Source organism: Helianthus annuus, chromosome 5 (genome assembly GCF_002127325.2).
Source record: "Helianthus annuus cultivar XRQ/B chromosome 5, HanXRQr2.0-SUNRISE, whole genome shotgun sequence".
Classification (NCBI taxonomy): domain Eukaryota; kingdom Viridiplantae; phylum Streptophyta; class Magnoliopsida; order Asterales; family Asteraceae; genus Helianthus; species Helianthus annuus.
In genome coordinates this window covers 140,766,645-140,778,613 of record NC_035437.2, presented here as the reverse complement: position 1 = coordinate 140,778,613, position 11,969 = coordinate 140,766,645, and the positions used below count along the sequence as shown (strand labels likewise).

The 11,969-nt window shown below is 40.4% G+C and overlaps 1 protein-coding gene across 1 annotated transcript; it reads left to right on the top strand.

Moving 5' to 3' along the window:
• Positions 1-10,314: 10,314 nt before the first annotated feature.
• On the top strand, positions 10,315-11,532 carry LOC118492178 (protein FAR1-RELATED SEQUENCE 5-like). The gene is made up of 4 exons (XM_035989998.1): positions 10,315-10,850; positions 10,920-11,178; positions 11,276-11,377; positions 11,467-11,532. The coding sequence occupies exons 1-4, from the start codon at positions 10,315-10,317 to the stop codon at positions 11,530-11,532; spliced, it is 963 nt and encodes a 320-aa protein (XP_035845891.1).
• Positions 11,533-11,969: the final 437 nt, after the last annotated feature.

Below are 11,969 nucleotides of genomic sequence, written 5' to 3'. Positions count from 1 at the left end.
GCAACCTATGTTTCTAAATGTTTAACTTCTTCACAAGTTAAAGCTAAACATCAGAAACCCTCAGGTTTATTACAATAGCTAGAAATGCCAGTATGGAAATGGGAGTTGATAACAATGGATTTTGTTACCAAATTACCCAAAACAAGAAAAGGTAATGATACAATCTGGGTGATTGTAGATAGGCTAACCAAGTCAGCTCATTTCCCACCAATAAAGGAAACTTTCAGTATGGAACAGTTAGCTAAGTCATATGTAAATGAAATAGTTTCATTACATGGAATCCCTTTATCAATTGTTTCTGATAGGGATAGCCGTTTTACCTCTCATTTTTGGACAAGTTTACAAAAAGCCATGGGAACTAAGTTGAATGCACAGGTTATCATCCTCAAACGGACGGACATAGCGAAAGGACAAATCAGACAATGGAGGACATGCTTAGAGCTTGTGTAACTGATTTCGGAGGTAATTGGGACGATCACTTACCCTTAATAGAATTTTCTTATAATAACAGTTATCACACAAGTATCAATGTTGCACCATTCAAAGCACTTTATGGACGAAAGTGCTGAACCCAAGTCTGTTGGGCAGAAATTGGGGAAAAGCAACTATCTGGACCTGAGATAGTGCAGGAAACAACCGACAAGATCATTCAAGTCAAGGAACGACTGAAAGGAGCACGTGATCGAGAGAAAAGCTATGCTGACAACAGGCGGAAGCCCTTGGAATTTCAGGTAGGAGATAAATTATTATTAAAAGTCACTCCTTTGAAAGGAGTGGTCAGATTCATCAAAAGGGGAAAGCTAAGTCCCAGGTATGTTGCACCTTTTGAGATTATTAGAAGAATAGGACCTGTCGCCTATCAGCTACAACTGCCAGAGGAAATGGCAGGAATACATGATGTATTTCATGTATCTAATCTCAAGAAATGCTTAGCTGATGAATCACTGGTGGTACCTCTAAAGGATATAGAGGTAAATGAACAACTCAAGTTTGTAGAGAGGCCTCTACAGATTGAAGACATGAAAGTTAAGAACCTCAAGCATAAGAGAGTAATTCTGGTCAAAGTGAAATGGGACTCCAAGAGAGGACCAGAGTGTACATGGGAACTTGAATCAGAAATAAGGTGGGGAGAATATAACAACCCTCCTAGAATTTTTCCGACACCCTAAGATATTTTTAAATATCCCACTACGTCCTAAAATACACCCCGTATGTGAAAACCGAGTCTAAAATATGAAAACTGTATTTGAAAGACGCGTAGCCTATGGCTACAACTTACGCGGGCCGCGACAGCTTGAAGTCATGGCTGCACCCGGTGCCGCCATGTGTCGTCACCCGTGTCGACCCTATAACACTGACTAATCAACCCTAGTCCCTACCACCCTACTATGCGGGCCGTGTAGGCCTTGGCCACATCTTACACGGGCCGCGACAAAGCCCAAATCCGCCCCTATAAAGCTGGAGCTCGGGCCTTCAATTTACGTCGCACAAATCTTCGATATTTCTCTCAATTTTCACGTAGTATACATTATACTCGGGTATAATACCCCCTAAGTAACGAAGTTCTGCTCCGTTGTAAGTATCATAACCCCTGGATACGTATTAGATACGCTGCCCGATTGATCTAGGGTTTCGTAACGACTGTCGTGGTTCTCCCGACGTAGTCGTTGGAATGCCGTCTCAGGAAGCGTGTTACTAATGTTAAAATGGGTTATTATACTAACACGTGTGCATTTGTGTAATTTATAGATTGTCACCAGGAAACCCTAAAGGATAATCTAAGACAGCAATGTGAGTAATCTCCTTTTTGCAAATTGTTTTTACAAAACCTCACATGATTAATTATATATTAAACAATTATTGAGTATTTGTAAGGATACAATTATCGTCAGTATGTTTAGGTTTTGTATACAAAATTTGTTATTGCCTTGCGAGGAGTAACATTTCCACAAGTCGGGTTGACAGTACCGTGGGTGGTAATTGATATGACTTGGAAACAAATGTAATTGCGAGACCACCCTCAATATTGTACAATGGTTTTTATTAAAACTTGATTAAACTGGGATTCACTCACCAGTATTTCCCACTGACAAAATATTTTTAAACGCGTTTCAGGTAACAAAATGTGAAAGCCAAATAGAAGCCAGCTGGACAGCATTGAAGGCTTGGAAAAGTGGCAATAAAGTTACCTAAAAGAAATAGATGTTTTTATTAAATAAAATAGGGTTTATCCCTATTAAAATACGTATACTTAAAACTTGGGTTTTATCCCATGTGTTTAATATTATGAAAGCGTGGTATTTTACTTTGATAAAATATTTCCTAACTACGATCCTGATGTAAATTCTGCTGCCAGGATAAAAACAAGATACCACCGAAACTGGCCGCGGCCGCCCGTTCCCGGGTTTGTTTAGGGGACGGGGGTTGCGACATCTACGCTCATAGATATATATTATTTTCAAGAGAAGGACAACCACGGGTCACGGAATCTGACCCCAATGCTCCATCCAAGAATGCTCTAACTGATGTGTGTAAAATGCAACATATAAAACACATCAATTAAGGCATAAAACTAACCCTTTTTAAGTACTAATGTTGGAAAAAGAGTGTTTTTGTCTTCCTTTTGTATTTTCAGGATGAAATGAGCTCAAAATCACAAAAGAAGCAAAAAGACCACTAATTCTACCATAAATACAAGAAAAGGAACAAAAGTGGACTGCCCGGACCCTCAACGGCACATCCCCAAGACAAAGAGAAGAAAACAGAGTCTGAACACGCCCCGTGTCCAGCGAACACGGGGGCGTGCCCAGGAAGCAGCAGAAAAGACAAACCAGTAGAAGCTTCCATTGCTCACCACGGGGCCGTGCCCAGCGGGCACGGGGGCGTGTTGAAAGTACAGCAGGCGCATTAATTGTAATTCGCAATTACAATTAATGAAGAGAGAGAGTGTCAGACGGGCACGGGGCCGTGTCCAGCGTTCTGTCCAGCCTATAAATAGAGGAGCTTGGTTTCATTCTCCCTCATCCCTTGGCACACCACCTCTCTCACACCTCATCCACCACCCACCACCACCGTAACACCATCATCCACCACCATCATCCATTGTCCATCGTAGAGTGTGTGAGTCGTCTCGGGATCCAAGATTGATCGTAAGAGTTCTTGACAATCAAGGCCATGTTTGCCTAAGTCTCTTACATCACTTGGTGAAGACAAGTGTTTAGTATAATACTTTTTATTTTTAATCTTTTGCACTTTTTATTTGGTTTTGTATTAATGACTTTAATAACTAGTTACTTATGTTGAAGGTGATCTTTCCTTATCGTTTGTCCGTGGTGTCTTGGCATTATTTTACTGTCTATATAAAATAAAAGATTTTCACCATTCATATCTCCACGGTCTATATGGAGGTATGTTGGCTACCTGGTCGGGGGTTACGGGAACGGTTTGGTAAGGGTCTTGCCCTTGTTCAGCGTTTAGAGGTCCTGCTTGGGACCTGGGTCAAATTTAGTAGGATCTCCTTCAATGCCCATAGGTATTGGATGGCGGGGATCCAAACTCTTTGACCCCCTCATAAGCTAACTACTATTAATACTATAACCCGGCTATTTAGGACTGTATCCCTGCTGACTCAGACTACTTAGCCGAGGGTAACGTCACCGCCAAAAGCGGGGCCTACCATAATTTGCATTAATAACTTAATTCATTATCTTTCAATAATCCGACCCTTTAGGATTGTATCCTTGCTGACTCAAACTACTGGGTTGAGGGTAACGTCGCCTTCAAAAGAGGGGCCTACTACAATAACTAAGATAATCTCTTAAACAAGTGCAAAAGTGCGAAAATAATCAAAGGTTATACTAATACACGTGTCGGATCCAAGTGATTCATCTTGTCTATCTGTTTTTATTTTATTTTATTTTTCAGCATTTAGTTAGTTTTTATTTTTCTTAGTTTAAATCATTTTTCTAACCTTTTTATTTGATTAGACGTTGAGGATAAATCGGTATTAAAAGCTCTTGTGTCCTTGGACGACCTCGGTATCTTACCAACACTATACTACGTCCACGATGGGTGCACTTGCCCATATGTGTGTTTAGTGTTAGTAAATATCGTGTTTTATAAATTTAAAACTTGGCTAAAAGTGTAAAAAGGGCTTAAATATACATCAAAAATATATAACACACTTCACGCACATCAAGTTTTTGGCGCCGTTGCCGGGGACACAAGGATTTTAAGAAAGTTAGGAATCAACGGCCTAATCATCTTTTTATTTTTCTTTAATTTTTAGGATTTTTTTTAGATTTTTCAGTTTCTGCAGAGCTCAGCACAGGGCCGTGCCTGGTCGGACACGGGCCGTGCTCAGCCTCATTACTGGCAGTTTTTTTTGTTTTTCAAGTTACAGAAGGCTGAACACGGGGCCGTGTCGGTGCAACACGGGGCCGTGTCCAACTTCCAGTAACTGGGATCTGAAAAACAATCACTGTAACTACGACCACGGGGCCGTGTTCGCTCGACACGGGGCCGTGGTGAACCTTCTGACCGATATTCTTTTCTGTTTTTATTGCAGGACTTGGAACCCGACGCCAACCTCGTGTAGTGTATGAGCTCCAGTTCCAATAAAGACATAAAGGAGCCATTAGAAGAACCCGAACGCTTTCTCAGAAAACGGTTAAAAGCCAAAAACCAAGAGAAGGTTTCGGGTGATCCAACCCCAATGGCGGACCAACGTACCTTCATGGATTACTTACGGCCCACCGTAGGTAATCTAGGCGCCGCTATCAATGCACCGAATGTCGAAGCCAATAACTTCGAACTTCGACCGCACTTGATACAAATGCTCCAAAACTCCGCGACCTTTCTCGGGCTCGCGGACGAGGATCCCAATCTACATATAACTAATTTCTTAGAAATATGTGATACCTTTCGGATCAATGGAGCATCAAACGACGCCATCCGCCTTCGTATGTTTCCATTCTCACTAAAAGACCGAGCGAAAGCTTGGCTCAACACCCTCCCAGCTGGATCGGTAAACACCTGGGATGAACTAGCCCAAAAATTTCTGTATAAGTATTTCCCTCCTTCTAAAACTGCTAAATTAATGGCTGAAATTAACACATACTCACAAGAGGACGGGGAATCCTTATATGAAACTTGGGAAAGGTTCAAGGAGCTATTACGCAAGTGTCCCCATCACGGCCTCGCAATATGGCAACAAGTATCCACTTTCTACAATGGGTTGTTGCCACATACTAGGCAGACACTTGATTCTAGCTCCGGGGGACTTTTAGGTAATCGTCGCCCACACGAAATATATAATCAGATTGAGGAAATTGCTCAAACCAATTTTCAGTGGCACACTCCCCGGGGAAATAAATCTATCACCCCGGGCGCCCATAAGGTAGACGAAAACACCTCTTTACAAGCCCAAATCGAGGCCCTTTCTTCAAAAATAAAAAAATTAGAAATGACCAAAACAGTCTCGGTCATGGCTTGTGAAGGGTGTGGTGGGTCACATGAAAATTGGAGTTGCATGAAAGAAACGGACGATCAACAAGAAATGGTAAACTACATTGATAATAGACCTAGGCCGTCGGGTCCTCCAACGGGGACCTACAACCAAGGATGGCGAAACCACCCAAACCTTGGTTGGAGGGAGCCCGGCAATAGTAGTAACCAACAATCACAACGAACAAACTTTCAGCAATCAAGAAATGAGTCGCAAAATTTCACTCAACAAAGTGGAAGAGAGAGGCTCGAAGATACCATATCTCGCCTTGTCTCCGACACTGATAAGAAAAATTCGGAAAGATTCCTACAATTAGAATCAAATTTTAGGAATCAACAAGCTAGCATTCAAAACATAGAAAAACAAATAAATCAACTAGCTCAAAATTTTTCCGAAAGACCACAAGGCGCATTACCTAGCAATACCGAAACCAACCCAAAGGCGCAAGTACACCTCATCACACTACGAAACCGCACCGTAGGTCCTGCAGAAGTACCTCCAGCAACGGAAGAATCAACGCCAACACATCTGCAGGAGAAGGACACTCCCCCATCAACAGAGCCTACCAAGGCCTCTCGAGTTCCGTACCCCGGTAGGTTAATTCGTCAAAAAACCAATGAGCAATTCGCAAAATTCGAAAGTTTGCTAAAACAATTGCATGTCAATATTCCTTTTATCGAAGTCCTAACCCAAATGCCCAAATACTCTAAATTTATGAGGGACTTCCTTACACATAAAAAGAAAATTGAAAATTTGCAATTAGTTAATTTAGGCGAAGAATGCTCTGCCCTCGTACTCAATAAACTACCACAAAAGAAGATCGATCCCGGAAGTTTCACAATTCCATGCTCAATAGGGGAATCACCCGTTCGCAATGCCTTGGCCGACTTAGGAGCTAGCATTAACCTCATGCCCTCTTCAATGTTCAAAAGGCTTGGCTTGGGAACCACGAGCCCCACAAAAATAAGCATACAACTCGCTGATCGATCGGTCAAATTCCCGCAAGGTGTCATCGAAAATGTCTTGGTAAGGGTAAGCAGATTTGTTTATCCTGTTGACTTTGTCATACTCGACATGGAAGAAGACACCGAGGTCCCCCTTATTCTAGGGAGACCCTTCCTTGCCACCGCACAAGCAGTGGTGGACATGAATGACGGGACACTAACTTTGAGATATGGGGACGATGAGGTAAAATTTGGAGTTGGGAAGAGAATAGAGGATGACGACCCGGTCCACTACATGAAGGTTATTGATTCGAGCTTGGATGCCGCTCTCCGACGGTGTAACTTGGGAGGCAAGGCACCCCAATCAAAAGACGTGTGACCGGGAATCGGGTCTAGCCAAGGACCCTTATAAACGTGGCGCACCACGGAGGCATTCCGCGGACCTATCCTTAGTTTAGCTTAATCTTTTAGTTTTTGCAGAATAAATCACACTCATGGTGGTAATGGATGAAAAAGGGAACAAGAGAAAATGGAACCATGCAGAAGAACAGAACAAACCGACAAAAATCTCCATATCAGAAGGCTCCACACGGGCCGTGCTCAACCAACACGACCCCGTGCTGAGCCCCCTGCAGGAAATCAACCAGTTCAGGTAACTGGACACGGGCCGTGTTCAGCGGACACGCCCCCATGTCCAGGCTTCTGTTTCACTTCTATAATTTTTGTTACTGGCACTTGAACACGGGGCCGTGCCCGGTAAACACGGGGCCGTGTCCAGAGCGCCAGTAACACAAATCTTTGTTTTTAAACACACTTTTTCACATTCTAATCAACCAAAAAACTTTATTTTTGGACACATTGAGGACAATGTGTAATTTAAGTGTGGGGGGGAAACTAAAACCTTGAAATTTTGCAAAATCCTAAAACAAGCCTTACACAAAACTCTATTGGAACCGCTAAACACCCCAAATTTTTTCAAAAACTTTTTCATTTTTTTTTATTTACTTGTCTTAGTTTAAGTTGGGAATAACAAGTCCTAAAAGGTTATATTTTTACAAATTTACAACCGATAGCGTCGTGATAAAAAGAACTAACATAAGAAAATTATGAAACGGTATAACAAGTCTAGCTAAAATTCGATTATATATGCTTGGTCACATTAAAAACCCATTCCCACAAAAGTGAGTTTTGAGCCTTTATTGAGCATAAAAATATACATATTTAGATTAAATGCTCATTTTTCGTTTCTTGTGTGAATAGCCGCTCGGTCTTTACAAATCTAGAACTTGCCACGACGATACATTCCCGGTCCTTACCAACTTAAACCCAAGTAAGTAAATGATGGAGGCATTAGGACTAACTATTTTTCTTTCAAAACCATTATTTTTCATTTTTTTACCTACCCAAAATCCCCCTAGAAAAACCCCTTTGAGCCTAAACCTTTCATTTCATTACCCCCAAAACAATTTTTTTTACCCACCAAAAACCTTTTTCATTTTTTCACCCTTATTTTAGTAACAAGCTCGGTTTTTCATAAACATACCCTCTACGTGACGAAAAAAAAAAATATGAATAATGAAGTCAAAAACAAACAAAAGCTACAAAAGCTTGTTTGGAGAAATACTTCAAAAATAAATGTCACTAAAAATAAGGTATGAAAACCGACACTTGTTACGATTTTCGCCCTTTTTACTAACCACTAACCAACCACCCACCTTTAAACCCAAGCCTTCACCCCAAAAGTCCTCTTAATATTTACAAAGGTAAAAAGTTAAAAAGGAGGAGGATTGATCGCTTGGCAAGCCTATGGAAAACGTAAGTCCGTGCCGCTCTCGAGCGATTCACTTAAATATACACCTTCGGCCGAGTGTTGAGTGATCTCCCGTGAGGTATGTGAACTTGTATATAAATGGAATTTTAATAAGTCATGTTATACCAAAATAAGTAGTTTATCTTATGAAAAGTTCAAAATAAATCATGACGAATAGGATTGTAAATAAAATAAAAATAAAACCTATAAAAAAAAAAAAAAAAAAAAACCTTGGATTCCCGACACTCTAGGACAAGCTAAAAACTTCTCTTCTACCTATTCCATTTGGGAGTGTAAGCCACATTAAAAGAGTTTTGCTTGAGGACAAGCAAAAGTTCAAGTGTGGGGGTATTTGATGTGTGTAAAATGCAACATATAAAACACATCAATTAAGGCATAAAACTAACCCTTTTTAAGTACTAATGTTGGAAAAAGAGTGTTTTTGTCTTCCTTTTGTATTTTCAGGATGAAATGAGCTCAAAATCACAAAAGAAGCAAAAAGACCACTAATTCTACCATAAATACAAGAAAAGGAACAAAAGTGGACTGCCCGGACCCTCAACGGCACATCCCCAAGACAAAGAGAAGAAAACAGAGTCTGAACACGCCCCGTGTCCAGCGAACACGGGGGCGTGCCCAGGAAGCAGCAGAAAAGACAAACCAGTAGAAGCTTCCATTGCTCACCACGGGGCCGTGCCCAGCGGGCACGGGGGCGTGTTGAAAGTACAGCAGGCGCATTAATTGTAATTCGCAATTACAATTAATGAAGAGAGAGAGTGTCAGACGGGCACAGGGCCGTGTCCAGCGGACACGGGGCCGTGTCCAGCGTTCTGTCCAGCCTATAAATAGAGGAGCTTGGTTTCATTCTCCCTCATCCCTTGGCACACCACCTCTCTCACACCTCATCCACCACCCACCACCACCGTAACACCATCATCCACCAACATCATCCATTGTCCATCGTAGAGTGTGTGAGTCGTCTCGGGATCCAAGATTGATCGTAAGAGTTCTTGACAATCAAGGCCATGTTTGCCTAAGTCTCTTACATCACTTGGTGAAGACAAGTGTTTAGTATAATACTTTTTATTTTTAATCTTTTGCACTTTTTATTTGGTTTTGTATTAATGACTTTAATAACTAGTTACTTATGTTGAAGGTGATCTTTCCTTATCGTTTGTCCGTGGTGTCTTGGCATTATTTTACTGTCTATATAAAATAAAAGATTTTCACCATTCATATCTCCACGGTCTATATGGAGGTATGTTGGCTACCTGGTCGGGGGTTAAGGGAACGGTTTGGTAAGGGTCTTGCCCTTGTTCAGCGTTTAGAGGTCCTGCTTGGGACCTGGGTCAAATTTAGTAGGATCTCCTTCAATGCCCATAGGTATTGGATGGCGGGGATCCAAACTCTTTGACCCCCTCATAAGCTAACTACTATTAATACTATAACCCGGCTATTTAGGACTGTATCCCTGCTGACTCAGACTACTTAGCCGAGGGTAACGTCACCGCCAAAAGCGGGGCCTACCATAATTTGCATTAATAACTTAATTCATTATCTTTCAATAATCCGACCCTTTAGGATTGTATCCTTGCTGACTCAAACTACTGGGTTGAGGGTAACGTCGCCTTCAAAAGAGGGGCCTACTACAATAACTAAGATAATCTCTTAAACAAGTGCAAAAGTGCGAAAATAATCAAAGGTTATACTAATACACGTGTCGGATCCAAGTGATTCATCTTGTCTATCTGTTTTTATTTTATTTTATTTTTCAGCATTTAGTTAGTTTTTATTTTTCTTAGTTTAAATCATTTTTCTAACCTTTTTATTTGATTAGACGTTGAGGATAAACCGGTATTAAAAGCTCTTGTGTCCTTGGACGACCTCGGTATCTTACCAACACTATACTACGTCCACGATGGGTGCACTTGCCCATATGTGTGTTTAGTGTTAGTAAATATCGTGTTTTATAAATTTAAAACTTGGCTAAAAGTGTAAAAAGGGCTTAAATATACATAAAAAATATATAACACACTTCACGCACATCACTAACCATGTATGATAAATCCAAGAAACAACACCGACAAAGCCGATACACAGTTTTCGGGTGTCGTGCGCGTATTAAAGTGAGTTATGATCATGCTACCGAACAATACAAAATATATGATTTCATCGCCGCGCACAACCATTGCATGATTAGTAGCGATAACGCCAACATGTTAAAACAAAATAGGAAACTTGGATTTGAAGAGCAACAGTTCATCCACAAAGTTAGCCTTAACAAAATCGGCCCAACTACTGCACATAACATTCAAGTATCACTTAAATGCGGACCTCATAATGTTCGTGGCACAACAGAAGATTTCAAAAATTGCTCTAGAGATATACGTGCATTCATCGGTAAACGCAATGCAGACATTCTCTTACATACCATGAGATCTGGAGTTACCAATCTTAAAGATTTCTATCTTGATTGTGTCATAGTTGATAATGAGTTGCGATCGTTCTTTTTGGCTGATTTCGTATCATTGCGAAATTCTGAGGCTTTTGGTGATGTGTATGCATTTGACACTACGTATGACACCAACAAGTAAGAAACTGTACTTTTCAGCATGTGAAATTATTAATAATTTTTTAACATCATATGTTTTATTTACAGGTACAAAATGATTTTTATGCCATTCACCGGAGTTGATCATCACAAGAAATATGTTATCTTTGGCGCTGGCATGTTATACAATGAGACTATAGAGTCATATACATGGTTACTAAACACCTTTCTGGCTGCACGCAAGAAACAACCAATATTTATTCTCACTGACCAAGATGCATCAATGAAACAAGCTGTATCAACCGTTTTCACAAACTCTATCCATCGTTTGTGCATGTGGCACATAATGAGAAAACTTTCGTCCAAGGTAAACACTCTATTTTAATATTAACATGATTCCAATTAAACCATATAATTTGATTAAATAATTCAAATTATTATTATTCACGTATCCTCATTTACAGATTTCAAATGACATCCTTGATAATACCACTCTTCTTTCGTCAATACATAAGCTGGTGTGGAATTTATTCATCACACCACAAACATTCGAAGAAAGATGGCATGTATTAATGGACGAATATCATATAAACAACCATCCTTGGCTGTGTGAGATGTTTGCTCTACGTCATGAATGGGTCCCATGTTATTTCAGAGAGATACCGATGTGTTGTTTGATGAAGACTACATCAAGATGCGAGAGCTCAAATGCGCATTTTAAAGTTAACTCATCAGAAACTAACACATTAGTTCAATTTCTAATGTGTTTCGATACCAGTATTGATGCTCAGCGGCACACACAACGAGATCTCGAATTTAAAAGCGACATGTCGAACCCTCGCTTATCCACCGGTCTTCGTATAGAGGCACACGCGTCCGAAATATACACATGGTCCATGTTTCTTGAAGTTCGAAAAGAAATATGCATGGGCATGTTCCATTGCATGCCAATTGAACGTCCTGGATCGACCGACGTAAAAAATTACACTGTTCGTCATTGCAAATCAAACATGTCTTATGTCAATGAATTCGAGGTATGTTCTTACTATCCAATATGTTTTAATATTCAATATACACAACACAACATTTATATATTAATATTTTTTAAATATTACCGTTAGTGCATATTACCCTCACTACAGCCATTATACAACTAAT

What these genes read in the sequence shown, in the direction of transcription:
- LOC118492178 (XM_035989998.1), top strand. Translation starts at nt 10,315, where the DNA reads ATGTATGATAAATCCAAGAAACAACACCGACAAAGCCGATACACAGTT. An exon ending in ACTACGTATGACACCAACAA is followed by an intron (nt 10,851 to 10,919) that starts GTAAGAAACTGT and finishes TTTTATTTACAG; the next exon opens with GTACAAAATGATTTTTATGC. An exon ending in CATTCGAAGAAAGATGGCAT is followed by an intron (nt 11,378 to 11,466) that starts GTATTAATGGAC and finishes ATGTTATTTCAG; the next exon opens with AGAGATACCGATGTGTTGTT.